The sequence below is a fragment of the Rosa chinensis genome, chromosome 2, assembly GCF_002994745.2.
Source record: "Rosa chinensis cultivar Old Blush chromosome 2, RchiOBHm-V2, whole genome shotgun sequence".
In the NCBI taxonomy this organism is placed as follows: domain Eukaryota; kingdom Viridiplantae; phylum Streptophyta; class Magnoliopsida; order Rosales; family Rosaceae; genus Rosa; species Rosa chinensis.
This window is the reverse complement of record NC_037089.1, coordinates 88,116,794-88,137,285: the sequence shown is the minus strand read 5'-3', so window position 1 is coordinate 88,137,285 and position 20,492 is coordinate 88,116,794. Positions and strand designations below refer to the sequence as shown.

At 39.7% G+C, this 20,492-nt stretch overlaps 4 protein-coding genes across 5 annotated transcripts; all 4 read right to left on the bottom strand.

Annotated features, from left to right (window-relative positions):
- Positions 1-275: 275 nt before the first annotated feature.
- Positions 276-1,562, bottom strand: LOC112190908 (putative cyclin-dependent serine/threonine-protein kinase DDB_G0272797/DDB_G0274007). The gene has a single exon (XM_024330425.2). It carries the CDS (start codon positions 1,437-1,439, stop codon positions 669-671), a length of 771 nt encoding a protein of 256 aa, XP_024186193.1. The 5' UTR covers positions 1,440-1,562; the 3' UTR covers positions 276-668.
- A 1,292-nt stretch (positions 1,563-2,854) lies between these two features.
- Positions 2,855-7,763, bottom strand: LOC112187473. The gene is made up of 6 exons (XM_024326273.2): positions 7,343-7,763; positions 5,346-6,916; positions 5,007-5,258; positions 4,283-4,363; positions 3,313-3,894; positions 2,855-3,103 (listed from the first exon to the last, which is right to left on the bottom strand). Exons 2-6 carry the CDS (start codon positions 6,564-6,566, stop codon positions 3,050-3,052), a joined length of 2,190 nt encoding a protein of 729 aa, XP_024182041.1. The 5' UTR covers positions 6,567-6,916; positions 7,343-7,763; the 3' UTR covers positions 2,855-3,049.
- A 2,601-nt stretch (positions 7,764-10,364) lies between these two features.
- Positions 10,365-12,870, bottom strand: LOC112185845 (probable inactive shikimate kinase like 1, chloroplastic). The gene is made up of 10 exons (XM_024324171.2): positions 12,568-12,870; positions 12,327-12,367; positions 12,055-12,109; positions 11,893-11,965; positions 11,705-11,792; positions 11,359-11,441; positions 11,140-11,266; positions 10,891-10,969; positions 10,739-10,803; positions 10,365-10,634 (listed from the first exon to the last, which is right to left on the bottom strand). The coding sequence occupies exons 1-10, from the start codon at positions 12,764-12,766 to the stop codon at positions 10,566-10,568; spliced, it is 879 nt and encodes a 292-aa protein (XP_024179939.1). The 5' UTR covers positions 12,767-12,870; the 3' UTR covers positions 10,365-10,565.
- Positions 12,871-13,105: 235 nt separating this feature from the next.
- Positions 13,106-18,093, bottom strand: LOC112185844 (uncharacterized protein At2g33490). Of its 2 annotated transcripts, none has more exons than XM_040514236.1 (11): positions 17,701-18,093; positions 17,197-17,269; positions 16,670-16,744; positions 16,420-16,481; positions 16,231-16,299; positions 15,689-15,717; positions 15,387-15,594; positions 15,046-15,282; positions 14,848-14,901; positions 13,743-14,740; positions 13,106-13,627 (listed from the first exon to the last, which is right to left on the bottom strand). In XM_040514236.1, the coding sequence occupies exons 1-10, from the start codon at positions 17,812-17,814 to the stop codon at positions 13,793-13,795; spliced, it is 1,869 nt and encodes a 622-aa protein (XP_040370170.1). In that variant the 5' UTR covers positions 17,815-18,093; the 3' UTR covers positions 13,106-13,627; positions 13,743-13,792. The 2 variants fall into 2 exon arrangements, with proteins under 2 accessions (XP_040370170.1, XP_040370172.1); XM_040514238.1 differs by having other exon boundaries at positions 13,106-13,430.
- Positions 18,094-20,492: the final 2,399 nt, after the last annotated feature.

Genomic DNA, 20,492 nt, shown 5'->3' with positions numbered 1-20,492 from the left:
TATAAGGCCATGGCCGCCGCTTAGCGCAGCCACCAAGAGCTCATAAGGGTATATTCGGAATAACGTACAAACCATACATCACATTCCATCCATATGCATGCACATGCATATACAAACAATAATGCATGAAATTGGCGTGGTGTAATTTGATTCATTCATCAGTAAATAATACATAGACGTAACGATCGATGGCCATGGCATACATACATCATATAAATCCATGCATAGACGGAAAATCAAACATGAAATTAGCTAGTAAGGATCGAAATCAAGCTCCAATATTGATGTGAATGCTCAACAACAAGTTTGAATTAATGAAACTGGTCATCCTGAAACTACTAACTCATCTAATTTCATCGATCCATATGTGGATCATCAATATATGTGTAACGTAGAGAGAGAGAGAGAGAAGAGGTAGCTAGCTCAAAATTAAAGACCCAAGTGCATCGATCGATCCATCTTCAAACTCGGTCCTTAATTAATTCCCCAACTCAATTTGACAAAGAGTACTAGATAGCTGGCTACTTGAGCAAAACCCACTTGACCACTACTGTAATTAAAAATGAAGACAGGAGGACTACTTGACTGGACTACTAGTGCTACTGCAAACTGAAAAATGCAAAACTCACTGACTGGTCAAGTACGTGACACAGAAATGGCTCGATCGATCATAAGCGGAGGGTGAGGTCCACATTTGGTTGGGCAGAATAATAAGAATCATGAGTAGTAGTAGTAGTAGTGGTACTCGCACTTGTAGTTGGAGTTGGAGTTGGAGTTGGAGTTGGGGTCGAGATGAAAGCAGGAGAGGCCGCAAGAAACCCAGATGGAAGAGGATGAGTGGAGTAGTACTGGTACTCCTCCTGATTCAAGCTATTGCTGGCATTCGACTCATCAAACCAATAGTAGCTCTGCATCTGCATCTGTTGCTGCTGGTCGTCCATGAAGGCAGTGGTGTTTGTTGGTGTGCCGATTATTAGCCCTCCATTTGTTGGTGTTGGATACTGAAGGTCAAGAGACGCCGCCTGACGATGGGGATCAAAATGACGTCCCTGCAGATAATGGTTCTGGTGATGATGAAACGACGGCGGAGAGGGAGAGGGCTCCTGGTTCTGGTGGTAGGCTGATCCGAGCAGAGGTGGTCTGTTTCTGGAAGCGGCTCGCTCGCGCTTGTGGGCGTTTTGGTGGCCGCCGAGAGCTTGAGAGGTGTAGAACTGGCGAGGGCAGAAGAGGCATGGGAATACGCGACCAGGTTTAGACGACGAAGAACGCGATGACGATGCCGGTGGTTTTGTGGTGGGTTGGCTTTTTGCTGGTGGTGATGGTCCTAGACAGGGTGACTGCTGCTGCTGATGATGATGATGAAGGAGGAGGTGATGGTGTGGGGGCTGTTTGTTATTTAGGAGGAAGTCATGGTACTCGTACATGGCTGGATCTGCCATTATTGATGAAAGACCCAGCTGCTTTGAGCAAATAGCTAGGCTCAAGAGACTTTGATTTTTTGAGAGAGGAGTGAGTGGGGGAGAGGCTCATGCGCTTTATAAGGATATGGAGTAGAGACAAACTAGCTACGTACCCTCATCGCTCTCAGTATAATCCATTTGTCTCTATCCATTCTCTCTCTCTCTCTGTGTATGCAAAACTAAAAGGACATAAGTACCCTCGTGCCTCCCAAGCATACATTAGTTCAATTATGAAATGGCCGGTCTTCCTACATTTTGCATACGCACCTTCCTAGCCTTGATGAATCTGAGATGATTTCTTAATTTTAAGAAAATTTCTGAAACTGTACGTACGTTTGATGAGTCTGGGAAATTGGTTGATATTTGATAGTAAGATGCATAAGTTTAGATGTTCGATGAAGGCGTGATCAATAGAGAAAGAAAAGGGAGTGGAGAGGGGCATAATGGGGAATTGAATGGAGGAAAAAAGAAAAGAAAAAGGGTATCAAAATATGAAATGGAGGCGAGTAATTGATTGGTTTGGCAAATGGCAAGGACATGCAAGAAGGGAGTGAGTGCTACCACCTTGGCTGCAAAACTGTTATTATGTCAGAACACTGCCCTCCTTTTTCCTCTCTCTCTCTCTCTCTCTCCTTCTCATTGAATCAATCTGGACAGCTAGCAGCATTTAGCACGCAGTAAGATAGTGACACGTGGGAGCACAAAACCATGAACCATCCATCCATGGGCGCATCAACATCCTTTCTCTCTCGCTTTCGTGTAACAGAAATATTCCTATTTCTTTCTCTCTCTCTGGTCTGCTATGGGCCTCTGGTACATGGAACTTCATGGGAGGAAAGGGAATATTACTACCGAGGAACGGCCACGTCGATTAGACAGACCATTGATCATCAGTTTTTGACGGTTATTTTCAAATTTTAAATTCAATTCAATCACATGATCACATCCGCACACACAGTTAGGAATTTAATTTTGTTATAATTGTTTTGCGTGAGGGAGCTTCATCTCATCTCATTTCAACACTCAATCATCAAAGTAATTGTTAGAGGCTTCTGCTCTTGCTTTTAAGTCTCTAGCTAGTACCACTGCACTGCTTCTCCAACATACTTGACCAGTTAGGCCACTGCACCCTTCGTGTATTGTCACACAGATCCTTTGTACCTACCAATACCAATGCAGCACCAACTTGATTCCTACGCAATCCAATATTGCAGACTTTTGTCAATTAAACAATACCCCAGGTCTCTTCTTCCCTTTTTGAGACATCGTCCACTTATATTCAGCCCAAAATAGAAAAAACAAGCCCAATTAACCCTAGAAAACGGGCCAATTGAGACTTTACTTAACATAGTGCCATAGTTCATGCACCACTAACAGGAAGAGGAAACCAAGTCTATATCTAACAAGGCCCAAATTCAAATTTAACCCACTTTAATTATTACTATTATTCTATACAAGGTGGAACTAGGATTAGAGCCATTTGAAATTAAACAATGGCAAACTAAACCATATGTGAACATATGTACACCCAGAGAAGCAGATCAAAGGATACAAATAACAAAAAGATATTGTCAGGCCAATTAGACGTTTCACTCGATGTCGAAGTATTTTGGATCTTCTGGGAAATGGTATTCCACGTTTAACTGCCATTGAACAACCCAAAACAAAAGAAACAGGCCTTTAGTCAGCTGATCACATAACATATATAGCAAACAAACACGTAGTGAGATGCACATTTCCTGACGCATTTCATTATGAATAATCAATCTACATTACCCAAACACAAATTTCTGGTGCATGTATGCCTGATGTTATGAACTTATGATGCATGGTACACTAAATATACACATACCTTGCCCTCATCAGCATCTGTCTGGCGCTGAGGGAATACAACCCTCAAGTCATTGTAGAGGTAGAATCTCCGCTCCCCTTCCATGTCTAAGCTTGTTCTCTGTGATGCAGACAGGATATCTGATTTGCATCTCTGAAGTGACCTAGAACCCTTTTTAGGAAGAGGGCAAACGAAACGGAGATGCAGAGCATAACGAAGAGCACTATTCTTGTTTTGATTAACCCTTGAACAACCAAGCACTTGTTTCCTGTCAGTTTCATGGCATGCATCAACCCAGTTATGGTCCTTATCATCATTGCGTGGGAACTCCTTGCCATCAAACTTCTTCTCAATCCCCATGAAGGAAGGAATTCCTACCCTTCCTGATTTAGGGGATAGCTTGGACATATCACCCTTAAATATTGAATCCACCAAGTTAGAGCCTTCAGTTCTCTGATCTAGTGATCCTGTTGTATTGTCTACTCCAGCTGCATTCTGTACTTCCCCTGTGTCGATGACTTTTGCATCAATATCGGTCTCCTCGTGTCTCAGCTGAGTAGATGTAGGGGTAGATGCTAAGCTCACTTTCTGGCGCAAGAATGTCTACTTTGATTTGAACATATTTGAAAAATATTGAACACAAACAAAATACGTAATTAGACCTCAGATACACAGTACATCAGAAGGTACATGCATCTATGAATGCATAACCACATGGTTGAAGTTCTTTGCAATGTAAGTTTTTGTGGCATATATAACTCTGAAAGCTTTTGAAGTCCATTCAATAACTGCAACTTAAAAGCCAATGAAAAGTTGAAAGTAAATTTTCAAATTGCAAGTCTAGGTCATGTGTGCAGATTAGGCAGTCTCAGAAGATATTTCTTCTCCATTTATAAATTAATGGATTTAACAGAAAGTGTAGGCCACGATCAATGTGAAACAACTAGTGATACACTAGTATTTACAGTTAAAAAGGAAAGATTTGTCTTACTTTGGTACCAGCCGGCATGTCACTTAAATCATAGTTGCAAAGGAAAGTATGAATCGGTGTCTTTTCAGGATTACTTAGAACCTGCATATAAGAAAAGCATAAAGGTGAACTTCATATCATATGAACAATAGAAACGCACCCATGAAAAGGTATCATGCTATCAACACACCTAAAATAAAATTTTATCAGTCAAACATGGTTTTCTGGCAGCAAAAGCTTCGACATCCAATCTCCAATGGAAGGAAAAAAAAAAAGGCACAAACCAATCTAAGCATGAAACTATTACCAAAATAAAGTTTCATGAAACTTGAGTTTACAATGATCCTTTAATTAGATACAGAACAACTAACTAAAAGATCCTTTTTACTGGTTAAGCATGCAGTACAAAAACATTCATAGAGAAGTTGAGTGGAACAATATTACCCATTTGTGGTCATCAAAGATCAGAGTCTTGGAATGACCATCTTGAGTGACATAGAGTCCGACCACATTCAAATGCGACAGAAAGCCTTATATGGTGAAATATCCAAGTCTCAGCATGAACATCTTAAAACAAATGGTGAAAGCAGAGATGGCAACTATTGAAGGCACCTAATAACTTGATTCCAGTGCTCACATTAACATACAAGTGACTCTACAACCCAAGAAAAGTTAAAGCTAACTTCATCCCAAGAAAAGTTCAGAGCAGCAAAAAAATGGTTTTGAGAGAGATAAAACAAGATACCAGTTGTATACGACCCTTGACAGGAATGCGCAGGCGGCTCTTGACAATCTGTGAATCATCATTACTAAGTCCCCGTTTCAGCTTTTGTCCTCCACTCCTATTCAATGCCGAATTTCCCGCAAGATATATGGATGCATAATACAATAAGTAGCAATCTCCTTCTACACTAGTTACTGAAAAAGGAAGCTTCTGTGATCGCGGTGAGAAGTTTCCCCCAGTAACGCTTAGTACACCCAGAAAACCATCAATTCTCTACATATATCAAGAGGTGAGCGGTTATAAAGCTACAATAAGGGATAATACGCAGGAGTAATACACAGCAAAAGTACCGACACAAACCTGACTGAGTTTCCCTGATAAGAACCGACCAGACAGTAGAGATTCTTCAAACGAACCAACCAAGGATCTCCTAACTGAAAGCCCACTTAGATTTCTAACGAATCTCATGCATTGAGAGGTGGGAGATGACCCTTGGGGTAAGGAATAGCTTAAAGGAGTATCAGTTTCCACAGAAGATGGACAAAACTCTTTGTGGAATATATGAAACTCTTCCTCTTCAAATGATTTACTTGTTATCTGAAACTCATCTTCTTCAGGGGAAAACAGACTCCCTAATTTAGACTTTTTGCTTGCTTCTTTTACATTCCTCAACGTCAAATGACGATCCTCCAACTCTTCATTAGTACTGTTGCTGCACCTCCCTGCAGATTTCCCTCTTTCAGACACCTTGCGGCCAAGAGGTGACAAAGAAAGCTGAGGTAAAATCACTTCTTTTGGAGATATTGATATTGGCTCACTTTGGACTTTTAACTCTCTCACTTCACATCTAGGAGATGGTAAATACAAAAGATTAGGTGGGGGATGATTTATGACCACTAAAGGGCCATCAGTGAAAATGGAATCCATACTACCATTATCACAGGGTAAGCTCTTCTGCTCGGATCGTGCTGGAATGGTAAAATGGTTTTCACTTCCAACATTTGGTTTCTTATGATCATGTGATGTACTGTTACTATCACTGACAGCAGGAGTATTTGTTCGATCAGTTCTGCAAGCAAGGTCCAAATGCTCACCATTAAATTGGTCTTCTGATAGGGACTTGAATGGGGAGTACATTCTCTTCTTCACTAATGACCCACTGCTAGCAATTTCATTGGCGGTGGCAATAACTGCAGATGAAGAGTGAACGTGATCAGATGAAACACTGTTGGAACCATCATTTAGACTTGTTCTGCTTGCTTCAAAACCCACAGTCCTAGAAGCAGGGGTCTGAATAGATCGACCATTTCTGGGAGTGTTCATGAGAGAACCATTCCCTGTAAACCGAAATGAATCATCATCACGGAACTTTGACAGTTCTACCGGGCTTCTTGCTCTGTATTCTCCTAAAGAGGAGCATAATGAATTTCCGCCCATTCTGCTTACACTCTCAACATGCATTCCATCCAAATCACATGCGCTCATCCCAGAAGATCGAGGCGGGCTTTGTAAAAATGAGCCGAAAGATCCTGATTGTACCTCCTCAGAGGTACCACTTGTGGGAAGTTGAGGCAATCCCATGGCTAACTCTAAAAGGGGCTAATGACTAACTCTTTTATGGAGGCGGGGGAAGGGAATCAGATCAGATTAGTTTCGATCCAGTCCAATGAACTATTACTCTTAACAATATAACTAATAGGCTCCCTAAACTTATACTTAATTTAAGAATGTAAGAGCTGCATAGAACCTAGTCCTATGTACCTACCAAAGGCATCCCCAATTCAAACATTTGAGTCACCAGTCTCTCCACAGAGATGTTGAAGCACATGGTAGTAATGTGAAGATCGCGAGTAGCACAGATCCGGAGACCTCCATACCAGCAGGCCATGAAACACATATAATTCATGATTTCGTAGCGAAGCGACCTGTGCCTGAAACAATGTCAACATGAATCAATTCATGAATTTAAGGAACCATAAAATCTGTGACATTGATTACAAGTTGAGCAAATGGGACTAGAATTCGCAGTGATCAAAATCGAAAATTGATCACAGAAAATACAAATACAGCAAACTTTTGGTTGTGAGATTATCTCACAATTGTTATGTGAGGCGAGCCACAGGAACAATCGAAGTGGATAAATGAGTAAACGAGTAGTAGAAAGTGTAGTTGAAATGAACACACACACAATCACCTGAAATCGATGAAACTATAGCAGCTCCAATAGTAAACAAAATCAAAGCCAAGTCTTACAGAATCGAAGCTTGATCATCAGAAATAGGTTGGTTCATTCATATAAATAATTGAAAGAAAAAATACAATAAAATCAGTTGGGCATTGAGTATTAGTAAACGCACCGAGGAAACAATCCGGCAGAGAAATCATTCCATTCAGAATCGAAAGAGATATGGCAGAAGGAGGAGTCGGATCATCCAAATTGTAATAGCGAAGAGAAGCGGGCGTTGGATGAGAGAGAGCGAACCAAGGTTTGGTAGCAGAGGAGGAGGAGAGGATTGGGGTTGTACTTGTAGAGAGAGAGAGAGAGACTCTGAGGCTGAGAGAGGAGGTGTTTATAATCCCAAAATACCTGCGTCATCACCATTCCCGTTTCCATTTCCATTTCCATTTCCAATTCCAATTCCAATTCCAATTCCATTTCTTTCTTTTTTTGGCTTTGGCTGTAATTTTCAAAAACCTATTAATATTAAAACGCCATTGCATTTGTGTTGCGTTTCCTCCATCTCGATCTCCCTGTTTTATTTTACAGCACAACACTCTCTCTCTCTCTCTGTCTTTTTTTTTTTCCCCTTCTTTTTAAGAAGGGAGAATTTTCTTTTACTCTCCTCATTCTCAGTTTCCTAGTCTAAACGTAAAACGCTATAGCCTATAATAAACAAGTACACGTGGGGTTTTTACCATTTTCTTCCTCTTCACGGTTTAACTAATGATAATGCAAAATCACACTCATCATCACTCTGGGTAGAAATAATGAGTCACATCTCAAGTGTACCAAGGCCTCGAATTTGTGAATTAGGTTATGGCTTGTTAGATTTTGTTTAAATAAAACACTAACCTAAAAACTAATATACTAAAAGACTAGAAAAAGAAAAAGGAAAACATAGAGGTTCCAACAGTAGTACATTGTATCTAGACTCCTCCAAAGCTCCAAGAGATTACGTTGTGCTCAGTACCTCTGTGATCAATTAATCACAAGTTTAGTATAATATCCGCGGATCAAGTGGGCCGATTGAGGCCCGCCAGCCTAAACCTTAAACTTGAGCATTTAAGCAGATTAATCGGCTATCTTCAATACAAAGTCTCATATGTAACGTCAAGCAAGAAGAGCCATTAGTCGCTTCACAAAACTATGTATAAAGAACAAGAAACAAATAAAAGTATAAAACATGAACCTTGCTTCTCTGAGTTCTCTCAATGATATTTTCTACTAGGTATTATCAAAGTACAAACGATTATAGTAACCTAAACCTTATATAAATGATTGAAGCTTATGCACCATCTCTTAAAACGAAACATAATCATATACTGATTATACCTCTATTAAAATATACTCTTTTGGGTGATTTAGTAGCCAAGCAATATTGGATTTCTTACCCTCGTATATTTAGAATCTACATAAGTAAAGCCAAAGATTTAGATGGTAAACCGTTATGTTTGATCGAGTTTGTCTAGTCTATGCTAGCTGAAGTTCTTATATAATTTTTTTTAAAGTGTTACATATATTTTGTACCACAATTACATGCTCAGCTGAAATAGGTAACAAACTAGATGTTTTATGTGAAGGCAAAATGCTTTTGTTTAACTTAGAGCTTTATTGTTTAAAGAGTAGTTGTGTGTCAAAGACTCAAAGTAGGTTTGCAATTTAAACTCTGAATGAAACTCTAGTTGCTTATTAAATGTGATTTTTTGTTCAGGACAAATAATCCAAATTATTCTGATACGTTTATCATCATTGAAACTTTCAAACCACCAAATAAGAAAACAACAAAATGGAAAACGCCAGCATCATCGATTGGATACCTTTTTTTTTTTTTTTTTTTGAAGAGAAAAGGAAAATTACAAAGAAAAGCCCCTCAGGCAACCAAAGCTAAACTTGTCCCAATAAAGGGCCGGAAGAGCCACAACAGGGAGACACTTAAACCAAACTCTTAGAGATGATCATGTGCCCGTAGACGTAATAGCATCAGCAAGGAAGTTCGTTTCTCTAAAAACATAAGAGAAGGAGATACTTGTGAAGGAACTAGCAATAGAAGCTATGTCTTTAAGGAGAGATTGAATCATCCAGGGAGCTTTACACTTGAGGTTGACAGAGTTGATAATCAGGGCCGAGTCACCCTCCACTAGTAAATGGTCAAGGTTGAACCGCTTCGCAGCTAACGGGCCATCTTTAAGAGCCGTACATTCAGCCATAGGAACTGTGGAAGATCCAATAGATCTTGAACCAGCAACAATGGGGTCACCAAAATGGTTTCTGATAACAAATCCCGCAACAGCCAAGTTTGACGAAGAAACCGACCCATCAAAATTGAGCTTAACAAAGTTTTCAGGCGGAGGGTGCCACTTAAGGACTTCACTAAAGCTATTGGAAGAAGCAGTAAAACGGGGATTATGGGTCCTGTAGGCAGCACAAAAGGAGGCTGAAGCATGCACTACAGAAGCCAGATTGAACCCCGTCGCTCTAAACAGAACATCATTTCGATTTTTCCATATTTGCCAGTAAAGAAGCAAACTGCTTTCCAAATCATCAATAGGAGCATTCCAATGGATAATCGGCTATTCATATCGTTCTTCAATCTTTTTTCTCTGGCCAAGCAAATGTGTATTCTATCTCATATATATATATATATATATATATATATATATATGCGCTGCACATTATCTATATTCTAGAAAAAGAAGAGCCATTGTCCACAAAAAGGGGGGGAAATGAAAAGAACGAAAAAAGAAAACCATAATTTGGATTTGGCATGCCAAATTACACACAGAAAAATATGAAAAACGTGGCGGCAGGGATTGGCGGAAATGTAACGTGGCTACAATTTACACGGACACTAGTAAAGTAACGGTAGGAAGGGAAGCACCGGAGTCGTCGTCCATGGGCAGTCCAATCCACTTAATCACTTATGGTGTCTCGTTCTTTGCTAGGAGTTTCAGAGTCCTCAAAAATCAAAATTACTACTCACTGAAAAGCTGTTCCTCTTTGCGTGCCGCAGTTGAACTCCTTTTGCTCCTTTTTAGGCACCACCCACCGGCCACCGTTCACTTGCCTTATTCTCAAATGGGCCAAGGCCCAGCCTAAAGGTTTAGGGCCTACACTTGTTAAGCCCACTCAACCTTTGCACAGACTTTGGATGAGTCCAATACTAAAGCAACAGATAAAATTAACAAAGAAAGTTACAGGCTAGAGCATAGATGGTTTTTTCTTTTTTAACAAATTAACAACCTTTAATGTCATCATACACCACAATCTCAATCTAGTTACTCATAATGAAAATGCCTGCCAGTGCCACCTTCTTCTTTTTTTGGCATAGCCTGCAGTGCCACCTTATGAGGTATGGAATGTTAAAAAGGTCTTGCTGCTGCTTCCATCATCTTTTTCACTCTGGTCAATTTCTCTACCTCCTTGAGAACCTACATTAACACAAGAGGAAACAATCCAAGGGTTTGTCTCCATAATTAGTTTGGCACTTGATTTCAGTTATTTTCAAACATGTCTGCAATCTAGCACTTCTTACCTCCAAAGCCATGTCTTCGGTGGTTACATCGTCGATTTCATCATAACCTAACTTACCTGCTACTTCTGCTAGGACAAGAAGATATGTCAAAACTAATGAGGATATATAATCTATTACATAATTGCTAACTAGACAAATTCACGGGGATATACGCTGAAGAGATACGGTTGCATCAGCTATTGCATATCCACCTCTCAACTCTTCATATGAAGTACTTAGGTGAGTCAAAACCTGGTCATTGACATCAGAGATTCAAAATAAGTGTCAATTTTCATGAAGGCAGCTGCCTGGGAGCATTTATGTGTTTATTCTCTTCAAGTTAAATAGTAGAGTCTCGTTACTTTCCTTCTGAGAGAGAAGCTGTTTCTATATAATTATAAGTTCAAGGAGAAAGAAATGACCTCTGGATAGGATACGGAAGTAGATAGATCGTATGCAGAGAGCTGAGTTTGATCTTCGACCACACCCCTGGCCACAATGTCTAAAGGTACATCAATCCATATCGTGATCCCATGTCTTAAAAGAGCCCTACATAAGCAATGAAACAAGTCAGAACTACATAACTAATATCAACTAGGATAAATGGAATGATACATCATAAAATGAGATAGAGTTCCTACAGATTTGTTGAACTCTGAGTTGCACCATCTCCAGCACAGACCACTAACCGACCCATGGATGATAATTGCTTCAACACTTCAGTCTGCAGCAATATTTTGATTTAGATACACATATAGCGTCTAGCATTTGAACAAAACAAGAATGATACAGATAGAGTGCCAAATAATCTACATCAACAAGTCATTGAGGCTATTTGTAACAAGTTAATAATGCAATTTGAAAGATATGTGTCATGAGTGTTCTAGTGTAGGCTTAAGGCAGCTTTTCCAGTCCTTGGATTGATGATACTTGAGCTTGCATCCGAAGTATGGTGAAGAAAACATCAAAGGAACTGAAAACAATTACCTCGGACTCCTGGAAACCACTCTTGTCAGTCTCCCTTAAAGATTTGGTGGCAGATTGAGTGCCAGCAGCTTCCTCAACCAAACTATCACTGGATATAGAAGAACACAAATCAAAGCTTCAGCTAATAAGACCCGAGAGAAGTAATCTTCTCCTGACCTTTCAGAAAAAAAGAAAAAGAATACAGGTACCTGTCAAAGTAATAGTATCGTAACAAGTTGGCGAGGAATTTCCCCAAACTGGTCTTTATGGAGCTCTTCATGCCTTTCCACCAAAAAATAAGATCATGAATCCATGCATAAACACACAATGGTGAGTGGTGACTGCATTACAGAGCACTAAGTAATGCTTACCCACAAGGAATATGGTAGTTCCTTTGAGTTCTGGTGATACATCCATTGCCTTCTTCTGAATTAAAACTGAACAGTTACAATCAGCACTTCAAACGAGAACTAAGTTCAGTTACTATACACGCAGTCTAAAATATCCATCACCCATGAAGATCAAACCACAAAAAAAAAAAAGACTTCCTGAAGCTCTAGTAGAGGAGATTATCAATAGGCATGAATTGCAGTAAATGCAGGCAGAGTATGGAAGTTGGAGGCAGAAGGGAATGAGATCTCACCTTCACAGCAAGAGAGGGATCATCCACAGCAACCTTAGTTGCTGAAATTATAGACAAATCCAAAGTAAGAAAACAGATTTAAGTGATAATCGAGTCATGTATCTCATAGAAAACAACCACATAAAACCTTAATCCCCTACTAATCCAGCTATATATATACGAGAAATGGCAATTATATCAAACAGTGGGCCATAACTTCATCTGGGAATGGAACAGAAGAGTCATAAGAGATTGAACTGACCGGAAGTGGTGCCATCGGAGGCGGCGAGAGGTTTCCGGAAGCGGGTGCGAGATGGAATGGGCAGTGAGGTCTGAGACTGAAGGACATCCTGGGGTAACGACTGTGGGTGCGAAGGCGAGACGTGAAAATGGAGGAGCGGAGTGCGGAGGTGGAGACTAGAGCAAGAGGAGGAAGGGAGGAGAGTCCTTGTTATCTCCATGCCAAACACAAACCCCCCCCCAGTTTGGCTTTGCAATTTTATCTCAAGTTGGACTTTCAGGACTTGCCAGTCATCTAACCGTTAATGACTGTCATTACCTTATCCGGCGAGGAGACCCAGGATAGGACACGTTATATATCTAACAACTTCAAAACGACGCCGTCTCCTTGCCTTCAAAAAAGAGTTACTGGTACGTATTCCTCGTATTTCTTTGTACATCGCTGTAAATCAGTGTAAATGTTTACTAGGTTCACATTTTCGATGAATGAAATTTTGTTCATATTTACTTTCACTTGTTTCATTCACCATGGGAGTCTGATACCTATGTGTGCAAAGATAAACTAGTATGTGTTCTTGTCATTGGAAATTAACAAAATTCCTCGTTTGAAGATATGTATATGATACATTGTAACTTGTCGTTGGAGTCTGGACCTCATCACAATCAACAATCAAGGGTGAAGAAAGGATGAAACTAAACAATACATTTAAACAACGATGGCCAAAAAAACAAAAAATTTCCATTACATCAAATATATCTACAGACCCATCTTTACCTAAGACAATGCAACCCAGCACAATCTCAGGGGGGAAACGGAAATCACACTGCTTCACTATTAATATCAGCTCCCAACTGCATCCACCGTTGAGGTCTTCAAAATCTGGTCTGGCTCGGAGAAGAAAATAAAAGGAACTATAATTTGGCTCTCATGGTGAAGAAGATGATGCAAAAGCGAACGAATATAACCTCCATGGCGATTAATATGAACACAAAATCCAAAACTTCAGTTTAGGTAGATATATATGAGCAAGAAGATTCCACTTGCCCCATCTTAGGCTTTTGCCATTTAGTCCTAAACCTAACTGAACAATAGAATAAAATAGAAAATATGGAAGTGTGAGGCACTAAAAAGTGTAAATACTAAGGAAAAGAATGGAACACCAACTGGTGAGGAACTATTGGAAGTGGAGTACTCACCTCTGATAGCACTTGAGTGAGAAGGCCACTTCAGACTCGGTTGATATTGGTTACATGTTTGTTAGGGTAATTGGTGTCAATGGAGGTGAAGCAACTTCTTCCGGATTGCTTGAACCTAGAGGAGACTCCAAATGCCGAGGTACATGCAATGTCACTGCTCTTTGGTTACTCGAAGGTATGGAGAAACTTCTAGGAATAATCAATGGTGGAATTGGAAGTGGAGATGCCAAATTTGTTGGCGCTGAAGGGATTTTATTCTGAATGTGAGGTTCTTGATTTCTGGAGATCAGTGGAGCAGAGTGGCCAACCAATCCAGAAGATTTTGTTGGCTTGACAACTGAACTACCTGGGGGTCTAGGAAGCTCGTGAAGCTCACTTATCTTGGGTGAAGAAGCAAGGGGCGGTGAAGCACTTGGGGATACTTTTGGAGACGAAGAAGGCTGAGGATTTGGTAAACGAGGAAGCATACCAGAAACTAGTTGAGGTGGTTCACTAGATACAATGGGACCACTAGCAGAGGACGCAGGCTTAGTTGACGATGGCTTACTAGTTAGTGGGCCAGAGAAAGCTTGTCTTTTATGCTGATGTTGTGCCAGTCCGTCTGCCAGAGGAGGAGGAGGCAGTTGCATTGATGTATTAGTACTATGGCTCTCTTTGACTACAGACTGTGCTTTTGAGAAATTAGCTCCTGACACAGTATCATCACCAGAATACTTATCATGCTTCGCGTCTAATGGGGAAGAGTACGATAAGTTATGGATGCGTCCACCTGACCTCACTCCTGGAACCGTACTACTTGTCCTTGAAGAAACTAAACCCTTTGAATCAGGTGTAGGCAGCACATATGCGTTAGGCCTCCGTGTAGCTGACAGTTGCAATTGTCTAGCTCTCTCAGCGGGATCAAACTTCGGATCTGCAGAAACTATTGGGGCTGAGTAGCTGCCGCTTATTCTTGGTTCTCTACTCGGAAACTTGAGTTCACCTTGATCAAGATTTATCTGCAAGGAGAAAGAATTACGAATACAGTAATTGAATTATATGTACAGAATGTATGTCTTCAAAGTAAAGTTGCAATTCTACCAATCAAAAGGCAATATAATCATACATCTGGATATTCCAGTGTTGAAGCTTGAGGAGACAAATGGCCCACTTCATCAACCTGAAATAAGACAAAGTAAAGCAATATAAAATAAAAGATTGATTGTAATATAGTGTTGGACAGCTTTGGCAGCACATAGTGAACAAACCACAGACAGAGCTTGTCAAAAAGCAACACAGATTCCTAACTACATTAAAGCTTCACCTCCATTGAATTCCTTGATGCAGAGACTTCCATTCCCTGCTTACTTGGTCTATAGTCAAAACTCAATTCTCCATCTTCAATAGAATCGTTGCTATTCTCACCATGATCTGCACCATCATCCTCACCATCGTCTTCAAGTCCACTAAATTGGTATTCAATATGTTGCTCCTCTGTAACCAACCTAACATGTGGCTCGACAGCCTCAAGTGACTTAAGTCCTTTCCGGAAGAAGTTCAACTGAATACAAAAATAGAAGAGGTTCTGGAGTGTTAGTTTTGCATCAAACTATTAGAAGAACCGGAGGTGATGACTTTTAAACTTGTTGGAGATAGAAAGAAAACCTGAGCAGCATGGTGGCGAGCTGCTTGTGTTAGAAGACTTCGGGCTTGCCCTTGCTTCAGGGACTTCAACCGGAAAACACACAGTGTAGCTTCCTCATCATATTCCTCACGAGCTACTTGCAGTTGCTGCAAAGTAAAGCTTTCGCCCTTCCCACGTTTTGATCTCCCTTTTTCTTTCTGTTGTGCTACCATGTATTCATATACCTCTCTGAAGATAATGTGCCAAACCATATTCAGAAAAACTTTACTTCAAATAGGTAAAAAAAGAAAAGAAAAAAAAGTTAAAAGAGAAAGGAATAGACCGTTTTTCATCACATTGTCGCTTCATTTCCTGCATCATAGAACAGGAAAGGGACATCTAGTTACTTACAAGCCAATGAACAGAAGGGAACAAATAATAAGTAAGTGCAGAGAACTGGGACCTCCAGGAAGGCAACAACTCTAAGGTGAAAAAGGGCACATTAGGCATTCCTTGACTTTTAAAGCCTACATTTTCATATTACCAGTTAAAGCGTTTGAAAAGCACATAGCCAAGCATCAACCTAGCAGATGGCACATTATGCTCACTGCTTATTTGGCATGCATAGCTCATCATTATGCTAATCAATTAGTGAAGGACCTGGAAGATCCCACCAAGTTAAATGGTGGCTTATGCAAGTCAAACAAGGTTTTAGTGCAGGTGTGGATCCACCAGACACTAAAAAATCCTTTTGATTTGTAACACATATAGAGTACTTAATGTCACAGCAGAAATATCTATCATAAAGCACATAGCATGGCTACAGGCGATAAGGGATTATTTTAGGCATCAACAAATAAAATAAGAGAATCCATATGAACCAACCTCAACTGTTCGAAGTTCATTGAGAAGAGACTCTGATGGGTTTGTGACTGTCGAAACTATATGAGATCGCTGAAGTAAAGAAAGCAAATAGTTAACACCAGGTTAAAGTGTATGTGTGCAGTACTAAAATTTTGTTTAAAAAAGAAAAGAAGAGAAAAGGACATAAAAAAGAAAGCAATTAGAACTCACATAGGAATCAACAAGTTTTTGAAGTTCAAACTGCACTTTCCCCAACATCAGAAAAACTCTACCTGCAGTATATTACAAAGGCCCATGTAAGTTGTATCCTCAATATCCCTAAAAAATTCAAAATCCTCAAAAGTAAAATAATAATTGATGATATTCAGCTCCAGAAAATTCTTTTGGTTCTGGCAAAGGGATGAAAAAGAGAAAGTAGAAGGCGGAAGAAGAAAAAGAATGAGGAAGTAGATTGACTTACCGCCTCGTTCATCATGATGTAATGCAGTTTTCTCCTGCAGACAAGAACCCATTTCCCGCAGTGATTCGGAGAATTCTGAAAGTCAGATCAAGTCAAATGTGTGTAACTGTAGTGGCTCAAAAATTATACATGCCATTAAATTCATCGTCTAATAAGAAATTGAAATTCTGACAAATTCACAGGATTTGCAACCAAGATTTCAGTCATTTCACCAAGCTGTTTTTGCCGTATACAATATTTTTTAACTCAGCACTGAAAACTCATGTGCATAAAATCTATTTGTGCAGTAATAATTCACTGATCCATAACAGCTGAAAAGTGACCTTCCTTGCAAGAGTAAGCATGACTTTTCTGTTTAGCAAACTTTAATGAGGAATGCGTGGTATTTCAAAATTGTCTTCATAGGTTCATACACCATTTGCTACATTTGAAATGATCAACAAAAGAGGGAATACGAAATTTCATTTACTGAAAAGATGCCTTATGTGACTCAACAGATGCAGAGATTACAGTAAGCAAATAGTTACCATAGGCGCTGTTGGCTGTAGCAGCAGCTGCAGAAAGTAAGCTATCATAGCAATTTCTCATATCTTGCATGTCCTGCAGAAATGTACAAAATCAATATTGCAATACCGGACGAAAGCCAAATATTCATTCCCAGAATTAACCCTAATGTTTAATCACTACAACATAACTACAAAAACTCCCGAATTTTTCAATTAAACTTGAAATTCATAGTTTCCGGATCCAAAATTCCTCTGTAATCACAGCCTAGGGGGCAAAGTAGTCCAATTCACTGTAAAATTAATCACCTATTTACTGAGGCGAAGATCCAATACTGTTCAAAACTGCTTACACAGTCTCAAAACACTGAATTTACAATTACAATTCGGATTCAGCACATAATCGTTTTTCCGACTGATACACAAACGGTCCAAACTTGCGTACACAAGTTCGTAACGGAAACTAGGGCATAGTAAGAAGTATCAGAAAACAGAAAATAAGAAATTGATAGGAAAAGAGAAGAGTACCTGAGAAGCCTGAGCGAGCTCATCGACGTGAGCCGAGGGTTGAAAGTTCCTCTTATCTTTAGAACCGCTCTTGTACAGTTCGAATCTCCGAAGCTTGTCAAAAGACGACTTCATTTCCTCCTGAAAACCCTAGCGCAATGACCCAAACGAAGACTCGGAGTGTGAGAGAGAGAGAGAGAATCAGAAATCCCCTTCCGTCTTCCCCCCTCTGGACTCCAAATCTAAGGCTGGGAGAGTTCAATTCGATGACTGGGACGACATTGAAGACCGGGGAGAAGAGAGAGCGCCGAGCTCGGTGATCATTCAAAACGACTCGTAGCAGATCAACGAAGAGAGAGAGAGAGAGAAATGAGAGAACAAGAAAATGAGCCGAGAAGGGGGAAAGTGGGATCCATTCTCACGTCATTTTACCAGAGAGAGAGAGAGAGAGAGTGTGAAAAAGCGCGCACGTATGGTCAAGGGCAATTTGGTAATCTGGTTGCTTGTGCGAGTAGCTTCAGGCACCGCGACAGGACTGCTTGTGAGGAGAGCAAGTAATATTTGTACAGGGAAGGATCTGTTGGACTGTGACGTGGCGTTATACAAATGGTTGAGGAAGATGGCAAGCGGGCCACTGGGTTGTACTCAGTGACAGTCAAAGTCAGATATTGCTGACATAGAAGAAGCGGTTCTGGAACGATAACTATCTTACTTTGACCGTGCCGGTGCGTGGGTCAGATCCACTGCATTTCGAATTACCGGTTTTGCCCGCCATTTTGGTCGAAATCCCTTGCAAGACGCAAGTCAGTGTATGAAAGATAGTTCAACCTTTTTTTTTCCGGGTCAAACAAAGATACACAATTACTATGTTTCCGAATTTATTTTGGTTGATTTTTGACGACGGTTGCGATTACTATAATTATCGACAAATTTTTTTATTTTTTATTTTTGAATAAATTATCGACAAAATTATTAAGTGGTGCGAGATTATTAACACGTAATAGTTTAGGATGATATAATTCGTTTCGTATAACTTTTGTTTTATTTTTTTTTACTAAATGGCTGATGCGGCTGCTCTCAAACCTTAATTAATGAAACTGTCAAATATAGGGAAGGAGGGACATTGAGCCTAAACCTCTAATTACAATAAGCATCTAGAATATGTCCCGAAATAATATCAAGAATCTCTACAAAAAATATGTATTCTAACAAGCACCAACTAGCAAACAGTGCACTATTGGCTACTTCATTTGCTTTGATATAACGGTGACATAACGGAACGATAACTCGATATGTAACCTGATTACAACATAACATAATTACTATAATCTCAGCTTTCTTACTATGTTGCCGTTAGAGAATAAATCCAACGACACTTAGCTTCATCCTACCACTAAGCGATAGCTACCATTTGACGAAGTAAGAAACTTGCCGCCTACCTAGAGCAGACAATGCACATACATAAGTACATAGCCCGACTAGCCCTACACAACTACTGGAGGAACTCATTGCTCCCAAAAAGAACAAACATACTAAATAACATAAATAAAAAACAACATTAAAGAAATAAATAAACCTTAATGCCTAGGATGAAGCCCCATGCCCAAAAACCACTAGCCCTAGGACAGTCCCACAATCGGATTAGGGCAAAGAGGGTAGCCCAAAACAATTGACAATGATTATATGGTATGAGAAATTGCGTGTTTCATGATTTTCATTTTCCTTTATTTCTTTATTGTAAGACAGTTAATGAAGCTGTGAGGTAGTCTTAAACCATACAATAATGACTTAACACATTAGTGATCACAATCACCACATTTTTAATTTTTACATATTCTCCTTGAGGGATACAATAAATGGTTTGATTTCTCATATCATTTTCATTCATATTTTATAAATTTTCTGCTTAGTTTAGAAAAACAATAGTCTTTTTTAAGTAGTAAGAGATTTCTTACTCAGTCAGTCAGTTGTGTTCAATTATCTTTGAATGTGAATTCAACAGTCATTTTCACCCACTCCATGAATTATCTATTTAATTGTATTCAACTAACATTTGGTCTAAATCTAATGACGGAGAATAATAAGGTCGCTGCAATTGATTTGTTTGTCTCATCATCATGCCATGCATATTAGGTTTAGATCAAAGAGTAATTGAGCGGAACTGAGTAAGTAGTTCATTGAGTATATGAATAATGTTCATAAATTCAATGGTTCATAACAATGAAGCATATATAATGACTCAGATGAGATCATTTGTCTCATTATTTTCTACCGTTTAATTTAGAGTCAATGATAGTTTTTTTTTTTTTTTATCAAACCCAAAACGGGTGGCAATATATTGCATCACAAGCCTGAATAGGCCGGTACATACCCTTCTGCCGAAGACAAGAAGCTAGTGGTAGTACTCACAATGATACATAGCTATAGACCCACTCATTAGACAATTGAGTACGTAGACATAGCGAGAGTCCTCTTTTGGTACTACTCCAGAGGTGCTAGAGAAGTCGTCCGGACTCCACCTCTACCCATTCCGGCAAAACCATCGGGCCAAACCTCCCACACATAAAGCTCCGAGGCATTAGCATTCCTGAGCCCGTTAGGCAGCAGCCCAAAGCGACGAACCAGCACCGGTGAGCGCCGCCGGACAAGAAGAAAAGTTTAGTACTCAAGACGCAATCCGGATCTTTTGGAGCAAAACCTAGTTCTTCTAGAGGAAATATATTTAATAGAGTCAATGACAGTTAAGCAAAAATAAGTTCAGTACTTGAATAGGACCATACAAATAATCAAATCTTCCATACTATAGCTAGCTA